Source organism: Anthonomus grandis, chromosome 5, assembly GCF_022605725.1.
Source record: "Anthonomus grandis grandis chromosome 5, icAntGran1.3, whole genome shotgun sequence".
Classification (NCBI taxonomy): Eukaryota; Metazoa; Arthropoda; class Insecta; order Coleoptera; family Curculionidae; genus Anthonomus; species Anthonomus grandis.
In genome coordinates, this window is record NC_065550.1 from 4,578,796 (window position 1) to 4,592,181 (window position 13,386).

General features: G+C 34.8%; 1 protein-coding gene across 6 annotated transcripts in view; it reads right to left on the minus strand.

The window, feature by feature from the left end:
- LOC126736366 (transcriptional regulator ATRX-like) overlaps nt 1–13,386 on the minus strand; it is a 292,446-nt gene that overhangs the window by 3,445 nt on the left and 275,615 nt on the right. For 5 of the 6 annotated variants that reach the window (XM_050440688.1, XM_050440690.1, XM_050440687.1 and 2 more), the window contains one exon: nt 2,082–2,230. In XM_050440688.1, the coding sequence (XP_050296645.1) occupies nt 2,082–2,230 (149 nt within the window). Of the gene's footprint in view, nt 1–2,062; nt 2,231–13,386 lie in introns of all 6 variants that reach the window. The other variant, XM_050440686.1, reaches the window with a different exon arrangement.

A 13,386-nucleotide genomic window follows, 5' to 3' on the forward strand; every position in this document is an offset into this window, starting at 1 on the left:
TACACGGGCTTTAAAGTTTTTCTTAAAAATTGATGATTTATTTATTGCTCTGAAACTGGTTGACATATGCAAATGAAATTTCGAGGGTTTTAAAAGGTAGTTATCGTGCATTTTTTGACATGAATTTTATGTTCGCCATTGGCGCGGCGCGCATACGGGTAATGATATAAATTTTTTTAAAGAAAAAAATGGTGCGCCACTGAGATATTTTAAATTAAAAATAATTGTTGAATTCCTCGTTCAATTTGTGACAAAAAACCTCTCTCACCTTTTTTTCGTATGTAGCGCCGTTTTTATGCAAAAAAAACATCTTGACGCGTATTTTTCATTTCTTGAATACATTATCAAGAACTATCTAATACAATAACATTAAACCAGAACAATAAAAGAAAATACCAATACTAAAATGTTAAATAGGCGCAAAACTACAACATGGTCAAAATGACCTCCCTCAGACGTTACACAAGATTCAACTCTTCGCCTCATTCATTCTCGTATTCGCGCAAATATTCCTAATGTATTTTTTATTATCTCACAGCCGGCTATAATTCGATTCTTCAGGTCATCAACATTTTCGACGGGAGTGAAATAAACTAATGACTTAAGAAAACCCTAAATGCAAAAATCTAGAGGATTTAAATCTGGCGATCGAGCAGGCTAATGTTCTGTACCTTCCCTACCTATCCAACAATTTGGAAATACTGTATCTAAGTTATTACGTACATTGATACTAAAATGGGCTGGTGCACCATCATGCATGAACTATAAGTGTTGCCTCAGCTGTAGAGGAATTCCTTCAAAAAGAACAGGTAACTCTTCCTGTAGGAAATGAAGGTAAGATTCTCCTGTTAGGCGTTCTGGGAGGGAATATCGGGCGATTAAATGATCGTCAATTAATCCAAGCCATACATTTACTAAAAACTGATGCTGAAAATGAGCCTCAAAGATTCCATGTGGATTCTCCTCGTGATTGTTATGGAAATTTCGTACGCAATGTCCTCGAAAAGTAGACTCATTAGTAAACAAAATACCATTTAAAAAATTAGGAATTTGAGCGATTTGATGAAAAATCCATTGGCAAAAATAGACGGGGAAAAAGTCTCTAGGTAGTAGAGCTTGCACGTTGAATATGAATACAGTGAAGTTGCTTACGTTCAATTTGTTGTCAATTTTTCGAGTACTTGTTTCAGGTGAGTCCGCACTTAACTCTAGAACTGCTTCTTCTAGTTGCACCGTTCTTACTTGTCGAGGGCGCCCGCAGTCAGCCGTTTGTTGCTTAAACGTACCATTTTCATGCAAACGTTGGTGAAGACGAGCAAATATTGTGTGATGGGGTACTCTACGTCCTGGACACAACTCAGCATACAATCGTCGAGCTTGCCAACCATTTCCATTACTTCGGTCATAGATAAAATGCATAGCTGACAGTTCTACACTTGTAAAACTTTCAATTTTTTTCAATAAAAGAAAAATTAATTACTTATTAATTATATTAAAGTTAATAGTGAAGGAACGCTAATTTGACATTTCGTATTTCGCAGATGAATGTTGACATTTTGTATTTAATTTTAGATAAATGTTGACAGTAGCCTACTAGATAATGTATTAAAGAAATGAAAAATACGCGTCAAGATTTTTTTTTGCATAAAAACGACGCCACATACGAAAAAAAGATAAGAGAGGTTTTTTGTTACGAATTGAACGAAGAATTCAAAAATTAGTTTTAATTTGAAATATCTCAGTGGCGTACCAATTTTTTCTTTAAAAAAATTGAGATCATTACCATAATGATGAACATAACATTTTTAATTGCATGTCAAAAAATGCGCGATAACTTCTTAAAACCCTCCAAATTTCATTTGCATATCTCGACCGGTTTCAAAGCAATAAGTAAATCGTCAATTTTTAAGAAAAACTGTAACACCCCGTATCTCGGAAAATGAAGCATTTGCGGACATACGTTTATATAGCAAGCTGTCATTATTTTTCCATGGAGAATCACCCTCTGAAGTTTGTCGCACTTATTTACTAAGATCCTGTATAATAAAAAATAAAAACATACCAATACTGTTATATTTTACCTTGGCTTACATTCCGCCTAATACTGACCCCCTTTTCTTTAAGTGTCTTAACTATTTGAGGTGATAAAGAATTTCTCGTCTCAGTGGGGCGCTCTTGTGATAAGTCTATAGATGCCTCAACTCTAGGGCTGATTGATTTAAGCGAGGGTCTGAAAATAATCAAAATAAATTAATTATTATTCAAGAAAATGCATCAAAATATATACGATCAAAAAAAAAACAATAAAATCTAATAATACAATCGATATCGATTTTAATTTAATCGAAAGAAAAGAAGAAAAACTTTGTTCTAGCACTTTTTCCTATTTTCACGTTTGGTGAAGCGTTAAAGGTAAAGATTACTATAAAACAATGCTTGGTGCGTAATGTTTTTTTTATATTTCAGTGTTTTGTTTAAACAAAAAAGTTGACAATGTCGGTACAAGCAACAAATGTAAAGAGACCAAAACTAAATGAAATATTATTGTATTTATTTTTCTTAATTTTTGCTTTTGTTGAATATAGGTAAAAAAAACTACAATCAATTATATATTTTGTCGACGTTTCGATGTCTATAATATATACAGGGTGTGCCAACAAGGTGTACGGCTAAGATAGCACCTTAACTATACGAGGTAAACTCAAACTCAAACTCAAAAATGCTTTATTGTCAATATAAACATAGAAGTTGTAGACAAAGCCAATAGACTGTACATTAAATGAATAAAAACGAGAAACTAATTTAAAATAAAATAAAATTATATAAAACTTTGAAAAATACTTAAATGCTAATCATTAAAAAATTCACTTAAACTATAGTACGCTTTACTAGCAAGAAATATTTTCGTCCTTGTACGTAGGCTTTTTTCAGTCTTAAGTTGTCTTATTTCTAGTGGAAGTTTATTAAACAGCTTTCTACCTCCATATATGATAGAGCTACGGACAAGTTCAACATGAGGAATGGGTAGCCTCAACAAATAATTTTGTCGCGTATTATAGTGGCTTCCTAAGTGGAGTTCCTGTTTATATTTTCTAAAAACTAAGCAAACTGTTTCCAGAATAAAGATACAACACAGGGTTAAAATATTATGACTTACAAAAAGCGGGCGACATGAGTCACGAGGCTTGGCACTAGATATCTAATGGCCCTTTTCTGGAGTACAAACACTGAACTAAAAAGTGAATTTGAACATGAACCCCAAAAGCAAATTCCATATCGAAGGTGCGACTCGATAATCGCGAAGTATGCAGATCTGGCGATGGAGAAATTAAGACTGGTGGCAATAACCCTTAGGGCGTAGCAGCCTGATGAGACTTTTCTACATACATTCACAATATGGTCTTCAAATTTAAGGAACTTGTCTATGGAAAGACCCAAAAACTTACTGAACGGTGGCATGGTGATGGCTTCATTATTCAAACATATATCATTTGTATTACATTTAAAATTAAGGATGTTTGTTTTGGAAACATTAAATGTCAAAAAAATTTGCATCACACCAGTCTTTTATTTTTAACAAATCTGCACGTATATTGGCCTCCATTTGAGAAACATCAGAGTCGTGCCAGAGGATGGTGGTATCATCGGCAAACAATGTAAATTTGCCAGTCACCTGCAATTGTGGCAGATCGTTCACATAAATGAGAAAAAGTAAAGGACCAAGTACTGATCTTTGCGGAACACCCACATTTATATTAAGTTCCTTAGAGATACCACCATTAAATTTGACAGCCTGGACACGATTTGATAAGTAGGAACGAAACCACTCAAGGGCAGTTCCTCTGAAACCATAGAGCTCCAGTTTCATCAGCAGCACTCTGTGACTCACGCAGTCAAATGCCTTGGACAAGTCACAGAATACCGCTGCTGCAACTTCACCAACATTCAGTCGGTTGTACAGGTGCTCTAGAAAGCTAAAGATAGCATCATTTGTGCTCACAGACTAGAGCAAAACATTCTACAGCAAAGTTGTAGGGTTGACAAAAACCTACGAACTAAAATTTTTTTTATGTATACTGGGTGTACTAGTCACAAAAAAGTTACTATAAAATATGATTTTTTTTAAAATGGTACGCCCTGTATATTATGGTACTAAAATGTGAGGCAAAAAGAGTACTTTACTTTGGTATAATGTTTTCAAAATTTCCGTGCGGCGTGCAGGGTAAAGTTGCGCATAAATTCTAGATGCCAAAAGGTTATTTCTTTCAGCAGCTCCAAGGGCATATATCATATCAACAAATTAACAAATTCCTCACGAGACAAATTCTTATTGATTAGAAAATCAACAATAAAAATTAAAAATCGATTAACTAACTCACTGATAATAATTTCTAAAATGGTTTTTGAGTGTTTTTGTGACCAAGGTTTTTAGTGAAATTCACCAGAGAAGGGACTATTAGCAACAAACCTCGATCGGGAAGGCCAAAGGCAAAAACTTCAAAGGAGGATTTAAATATTATAATTACAAACAAACGCAATAGACGCCTTACCGCCCCTGATATCACAGCAAAAATCAACAAGGAGCTTAAAAAAGCGGTCAGTGTTTCGACAGTAAAACGGCGACTTTATATCTAATGCTGGTCTTAAAGGACGTTTAGCTGTATCAAAACCGCTACTGAAGGATGTTAATAAGAAGAAAAGACTTGAGTGGGCCCAATCACACAAATAATGGACTGGAAGAAGTTCTCTGGAGTGACGAGTCGAAATTCGAGGTTTTTGGAACGAAGAGGCGAGTTTTTGTTCGCCGTTATGCCAATGAAAGGGTCGCTGAGAACTGTACAGTGGCCTCAGTTAAACACGTTGGTGGTTCGGTGATGGTGTGGGGTTTTTTCGGAGGATCTGCAGTGGGCGATCTAATTAGAATAGAGGGAATTCTTCGAAAAGAGGGTTACAAAACAATTTTAAGTGACAATGTACTTTCTTCTGGTACTCGAATAATTGGGGAAAACTTCATCTTTCAACATGACAATGACCCCAAGCACACGTCAAAATTGTGCAAGCAATATTTAGGTCAATTACAAAGGCAACATCTTCTGAAAGTTATGGTATGGCCCCCACAATCACCGGACCTCAATCCTATCGAATTACTGTGGGATGAACTGGATAGACAAGTGCGAAAATCATGCCCCACATCAAAAGAAGACTTGTGGAGGATCATCCAAGAAGAGTGGCACAAAATACCTCAGGAAACTTTGGACAAATTAATTAGAAGACTACCGAAACTCTGTGAAGCTGTTTTTAAAAATCGAGGCGGACATGTAGATGAATCCAAAATTTGATTTTCTTAAATTTAATTAATTGAAAAATACATTGTTTATATTCATTTTGTTATAAATAAACCGTTTCATAAGAATAACTGATGGGTTTATTATTCTTAGTTATAACTTTAAAACAGTCATATGTTGGCAAATACTTTTGAGCGGTAGTGTACATGAATGGTTCGAGGTACACGCTATATTCAAGGATGGAGTTCGCAACTGAGTCAGCACTGGCCTTCTTAAATCTTGTTGCAAAGAACAACAATGCCCAAGGATATCAGTCTATCACAAGCCAACACACCCTGGACAATACCTACACTACAACTTAACAATCATGCCAATTCAACGTTTTGGGAGTTATTAAAAGCATCTATAGGAGGGCAGTTACAATATGCAATAACAGTGTTGACCTCAGCAGGGAAATCGAAAACATCGCCAAAGACAGCAGAACGGGTATCTAATGAAACTAATAAAGACAACTATTAGGAAAGCAGCAGAGATTACAAGGAAAGAGCCATTGATTTGTGACGATTCCGTACATCAAGGGAAAGGGAAGCACAACTTCCAGAAAAGTTAACATCTAGACAGCTTTGACTTCGAAGACTACCGATGTTATAATAGTTGTATATTACGAGGTTTAGTCATCGAGGACCAAGTCAGAATGCCTAATAGGCACCATGAACTGCGTATACCAAATCACCTGTAAATGTGGATAGTGATTATAAGTAAGATAAAGATTGGAACCACCAGGCAACCATGGAAGTGAGAACAAAAGAACATCGAAAGTAGACTTGAACAGAAGAGGTTTCCAAATCAGGAATAGCAGAACACGCTTGGTTCAATGACCACAACTCACATTGAACAGAAGCAAATATTTTGTGCAAGGAGTAACACTGGAAGAAAAACGATACCTGGAAGCAGCTTACATCATGGAAAACCAAGCAATCTTTAGCCAGGTCAGTGTTCATATTCTTAACATTCAATGACTCCTACTGTCAGGGCACTGCAAGATCTAAAGCGCTTCACGCATGATTAGACGTCATACATTTCTACAGACATTTTTAGTATACCGGGTGTCCCGGAAAATGTAGGAAATCTCTCGGATTCGGGTAAAAAATAAAAAAAATTATATGGAACTTGCCTATATAAAAATTACCTATAGGCTCTTCCTACGAAGATACGGCCCCTTAACGCCGCTGGAAATCGGTTTTTCTTGAATAACTTTTGAAGTACTTGGTATAATTTAATAAAAATTTTACGTGATCAACGTAAACATAACTACTAAGGACTTCTTAAAACAGAGTCCTTAAAACACATTTACCTTGTTTTGTTTTACCAGAGGCTGACTAAGGTTGTAATGCTATAATGCTTAAATTTTTAACATCCTGTTTGATAAAGACTATGAAATAATAAATATGGATAGCTTGAACCTGAAACCAAAGAAAAGGCACTTTTGTTCATTATCGATAAAATAAACCGTTTTGGAGAAAAAAAATTAAGGAATGTTTTATTTTAATTAAAAAGAACCATGATATGTTCGTTTTTTTCAGCGATGCGACAGTTACTCAAACAACAGAGAAGTTCCATTTTAAGTTGTTTAATCTGAAAAAGTACATGTTTAAAAAATGCGGCGCGGTTCTTAAAAAAACCACCTAAAAAAGAATGTAAACAAACATGTTTTTATCGGCATTTTTTGGTTTTCTAAACGCACCTTGCTAATACATTGCACTTTCACGTTGCTAATACCTATATTGATCCTTTATTTCGATAATAATTTATTGATTTTTGGATTTCTTGGTGAATTTAATTTGAATTAAGGCATAATATAGAATTCACGTTTCTTGAGTATGCAGATCGTGTTATCGTGAGCTACGTATTACCCAAAATAATGGCAACACCGCTTGGTTGCGGTTTGCAGGCGGCGGAATTTTTCGTTTTTATTTTTTAAACCGGGAGTCAGCAGACCTCACTTTGCTGTGTTACTGCACGTTGCGTTAATAATTTTTGAGCGTTATTTTTGTGTTTTTTTCACTATGGCTGTTTATACCCCTTCAGAAAGAGTTCAACTAATTAAATGGTTTTACGGAGGCAATTCGGCAGTACAATGTAGAGATTTGTTTTCAGTGACATTTGCGAATAGACCGATTCCTTGTGCAAAAACGGTTTTAAATGTGGTTACAAATTTTGAGACATCTTTTTGTCTTCAAGATTGTAAAAAATGCCACACAAAACGTCGAGAACCACCTGTTGAAGTGGTCCAGGATATAATACGGCGGGAAGAAATGGTTTGCAGTACCGTAGAACTTGATTCGACACGGTCCACTAGAAGTGTTGGAAAGGAACTGGGAATGAGCAATAAAACTGTTGCTCGCATCTGGAAAAAATATGGGTTCAAATGTTTCAAGTATTCAAAAACTCAGGAAATATTTCCTGAAGACCAGTGGCGAAGAATGGAATTTTGTGAAACCATGATGGAAAAGGCAAATGAAAACGAATATTTTTAAAAAAATATTTTGTTTTCTGATGAATCTTCTTTTCCATTACATGGCAAACACAATCCTTCCATTGTTCGTTATTGGTCTCAGGAAAACGAGCACAGAAGTTTTCAGTTTCGTACCCAGTATCCTCAGAAATTGAATGTTTGGGCAGGTATTTTGGGCGACAATGTTATAGGGCCATTTTTTATTGATGGCACTTTAAACGCCCAAAAGTAGGGGAATTCTATTTAAAATGGGATACTTGATAATACGAGATACCAGCCATATTGCTGCCGTCTTGTGGGACATCTGACGAATGAACGCATAACTAAGGTCCTTAGAATGTTTACTTGCTGCACAGAAATTCCCGGCATTTTCGGCTCTTTGATATTGTTGTTACAAACGTGAAATTATTTTCTTGTAGTTTTTTGTAATATCTGCGTTAAAAAATCGTAAGTATAACACCTTTGTGTAGCTATATTTTAATAATAAAAGCATGTAATATAATAGTTCTAACAGTTGTTTTATACTTGGTAAAAGAGCGGTTCTAATATTATTTGAGGTTAGGTGGTGAAAAATATTTTAATTTTAATAAACGTAGTTTATGCAATAAAATATAACGCATAAAACAGAACGCCCCATTCTACATCCACTATCCCATTTTAGACCAATATATTAATTGTATCCCGTTTTATATTAACGCATAAAAATAATGGTATCACTAAATTATTTTGACTAATATTCTGCCACGCCCTGACTTATCCCTAAAATCTAACTGTCATCAAGACTCGTTTTCCTTCTGCGCGCTCCCATTCTCTTCAGAACTCTTACTTTTAATTTGTATTTTTGTTTTTTGTTTTCTTTTGTTTTTTTTTTTTGGGAATTATTTTATTAAGTAGTTTTTTATTTATTTCTCTTTGCATACTTTATATGTACTATTTTTTTAATTTATTTTTTATATTTATTATAGTAGCTATTTATTAGGTTAAGGGTCCTTTCGCAGGCGTCCGCTCAGCGGTCACTGTTACCGGTTTTGTAATCGTGAATTGGTCCTTTTTTGTTAACTGTGTATATTATGTGTAACTAAATGATACGTGTATTTTTTACTTTTGGCAAAATAAACAATTTTGAATTTGAATTTAACAAATAAATAAATAAAAATTTGTATTTTACTTAAGTTAATAACTTCAAAGGTTTTAGTTTTTTTTATTTATTTCTTTTGTGATTGACCAGAAATTATTGCCATTTTAATTTTTTTAGATAACAAAATTCCCAACGATGTCGCCATACCATAGGAAAACTAACAGGCAATCCTGGAGTGAGGAAGCAATGGATGCAGCTATAGAATCGGTTTCATCTGGACAATATGGATACCTGAAAGCGTCAAAAGTTTTTTCGGTTCCAAAGAGTACACTAGAAAGAAGAGTTAAAAATTTTAATAAAGTTGTTCAAGGTTCAAAAAAAGGCCTGGGTAGCCGACAAATGACTTCCTCCAGAAATTGAACGTGATTTGGTATCGGATATAAAAAATATGGAATCAATGCTATTTGGCTTGACTACAAGTGCTGTGAGATCACTGGCTTACCAACTAGCAGTCCGTAATAATTTAAAAAACTTTTTTAATCCCCCTAAAGAAAAAGCAGGCTGGGTGTGGCTTAACTCATTTCTGAGAAGAAATAATTTATCTCTGAGGGTACCAGAACAAACATCGGCGGCAAGAGCCAGGGGATTCAATAAACAAAATGTATATTCCTTTTTTGACATGTATGAGGCCTTACAAGACAAACATAATTTTTCTGCTGTTAGAGTGTGGAATGTAGGTGAGACAGGGGTTACCACTGTGCAAGGCCGACCATCAAAAGTGATCGCTTTAAGAGGAAGCAAATAAGTAGGAACGCTAACTTCCGCCGAGAGAGGTACGCTTTGCACCGCAGTTATTTGCATGAATGCTGAAGGTTCATATGGTTATTTATCCTCGAGCTCGAATGAAGGCAGAGTTTCTTAATGGGGCTCCCCCAGGTTCCATAGCAGCTTGTTACCCGTCCGGCTGGATGCAGCTTCATTTATTTGAGAAATGGTTTGACCATTTCTTAAAATGCACTTCTTCGTCAAATGAAAATCCATCGCTGCTAATTTTGGACGGTCACAAAACACATACGCAAAACATAGCTGTCATTGACAAAGCAAGAGAACATGGTGTGACTATATTGTGTATTCCACCACACTGCAGCCATAAAATGCAACCCCTGGATGTTTCATTTATGGCCCCTCTTTCTACTTTTTATAGTTAGGAAGTTGAAACTTACTTACGAAACAACCCAGGACATGTTATATCAATTTATCACGTGCCAAAATTGTTTGGAAGAGCATATTTAAGGGCTGCAAATCCTTTAACAGCACTCCATGGTTTCGAAAAAAGCGGACTTTTTCCGATTAATAGACATGTGTTTACGGAAGACATGTTTGCTTCAGCAGTTCCCACCGATGTTCCAGATCAGAATTTAGTGTTTGCTCCAGAAAATCCCACTGATGTTCCCGAGCCCGAACAGAGTTCATTGTTTGCTCCGACAGATAGCACTGAAGTTTCAGAGCCTGATCAGAGTTTAGTGATTTTACCTTTATGCAGTAGAGTCAACATAATTAGTGATGTAATAATACCGAATCCTATAACAAAATCTGAGCAAAAGTTAAAACTGTTAACAACAATTCAACCTCACCTAAATCTAGAAATTGCGTTACTCCACCTCCTTCTACGTCCCAAACAGACATACCGAGAAGGCACACACAGAATATAATAATAATTTTAGAAGAGAATCAGATAGTAATGATGATAACCAACCCCTGGCCAACCTAAAAAAACCAAAATTTATTTCTCCTGTTGCTATTTGCCTTTACCCTAAAGCGACCAAAAGAAAAAGAACTTTTAGGAAGAACAGAGGAAAAGCTGCAATTTTAACCAGCACACCCTATAAAGAGGAACTAAATGCCAGTTTGGAAGGAAGGGCTAAAAACAAAAATAAACAGAAAGTTAAAGGAAAAGCCAAAAGAGTCAGCAGAGCCGTATTTAAAGAAGAAACCTCAAGCAGTTCAGAGAATGAAGACGACCCCACATGTTTTTACTGCAAGAGGTCTTACTCCAAAGACACAAAGGGAGAAGGATGGGTTCAATCATGTAAAAAGTGGCTTCACGAAGTATGTGGAAACGCGGATAGTGACTATGACTTTTTCATATGTACACGTTGTTTTTGTTAAGAAAAACGTATCCCATTTTAAAAATAAGGGCTATCCCATTTTAGCGCCACTATGTTTCTAAAACGAGATATATTCTTCATATTTAACTATTTTTTTTTTGGAAGAATGTACTGTTATTTTGGTACGTTTTTTCTACGTTTAATAAAGTAATGTCACAAAAATTAAATGGCAGTCTCACTTCGCCTTTAATTTAATTTATGAAAAAAATTTTAACGCCCAAGTCTTAAGTATCCTATTTTAGGTAGACTTCCCCTACCTTGAGTTGCTGCAAAACCAAGTTCTTCCTGCCATTCAAATCCTACATGATGTAGACCTGGGATCGGTTTATTTTCAGCAAGATGGCTGTCCTGCTCATAACGCTGCTAGGGTAAAAGAATTTTTAACAAATACTTTTCCTAACCGCCTTATTAGTGGGACTGGCGATATTAAATGGCCTCCTAGATCTCCAGATTTGTCTCCAAATGACTTTTATCTGTGGAGTTACCTTAAGCAGACCATTTACAAGCATCGTTGATTGAAGAGGCGAGAAGATACGCAGATTTACGGGCAAAAACGTGACCCAAAAAGCGCGCGGCGGGTAGATGGCGCCACGCTCAAACGCGCGCGGAAATCTTTTTGCCGTTTGTGTCTCATTATTGTTTAGCGGAGCTCGCCAGCATCGTCTAAGGGAGTTTTTGCATGTTTGGCGTATTATTTTGTATTATTATTGTTTTGAATTATGTCAAATTCAAGCAAAATTAACGAGTGTGCTTATCGGGGATGTACTAATACTAGGAAGAGGAAAAACAATTCTCTTAGTTTTTTGAAAATTCTTTTAGTTTTTTTAAATAGGAAACTAAAAAATACCAGCAAACGAGAGAAAAACAAACTTCTAAGAAGCCGCATAGCAAAATACGTATTGTATCTAATCAATGACTGAAAATTAAATCTTGCCTCTTCAGTCAATGTTTAAACAAATAAAATAAAAAATATTGATAAAGATTGTTTAAAGAAAATTTTAAATAAATACTTTTACTACCATTTATTTATGATTATTTCGTTATGTAACATTTTCTGCTAAAAGTATATACGAGCCCCGTCTTATTTTAGTTGGCCCGCTTAGTAAAAAATCAATTTATTATTCTTTTATCGAATCTTTATTCCACAATATTACAATACCAAAAAGTATCTCATATAAACATTATGTGTTATCTCTAAAATTAGATTTTGGTTGATTGATAAATTTTTGAATGATATTTTAAATAGTAGAAATAAATTTCTTGTTTCTATTTTTTATTTTATTTTAACTCTTTAGGCATATACAAGGGTTCTATTCATTAGGTCTGAAATCCACTAGCAAGAAATTTGGGATAGTTTTAATCAGGGGTAGTATCAGAACTTAATAAACACCATGCCTCAAAGAATTGCGACTGTTTTAAAAAATAAATATATGTTCAATATAAATGAGTTTACTTTCCCATTTTGTTGTGTTTATAGAGTAAGTAAAGCTTATTATTTGTTTAAAACTATATAACACTATAAAATTTGTCTGTTTTTTGGGGGGTTTAAACAGAAATTATTAAGAATTTTCAATTGGGCCAACTGAAGTGGGACGGGGCTCGTATGTTATGAACAATGTAATTACATGGCGATTATTCATAATGCCCAATGCCCGGGCAAGTTAAGAAATATGATGCTATTTATCAAAGCAGAATATTAACCCAAAAATAATCCAATTTTACCATTTTCTTTGGTTGGATATATAGGGTTGGATTGTTTTTGGGTTATGTATGCTGCTTATGTATTTTTAAAATAAATTATTTTCTTGGATATTGGTAATTGTTAAAACATAAAATTTATCTTGCTTTAACATATAATTTTAATAACGTTTCGGTCTTCATATTCTTGACCTTTATCAAATCTACAATAGACATTTTTAGATTTAAAAAAAATACATTTAAAAGTTTTCAGCTAAAAGCTTACCCTATAAAACATAAAAGTCAATCTAAAGGTGAGTAACATATACAGGGTGTTCCGTTGATCATGTTACAAAATTCTAGGGCAGATAGAAAACGTCAAAAGAAAAACAAAAGTTCATATAAACATGGGTCCGGAGCTTCCTCAGGGAGCTAGAGCTCTTTGAAAATAACCTTTAAAAACTAGTTTTTTTTTAATAGCTCTGGAACTACTTTAGCTACCGCAACCAATTTTGGGAGGTAAATTATTGTTAGTACGTTTATTCTTTTGAACCTACTAAATAAAAAAAAAAAATTTACCAGGGGCTTCAGAATCAGGGGAGTATTTGGTAAATTTGGGCCCATTTCTTTAAGACTTTAATTTCTGCCCGTTTGGACATTAGA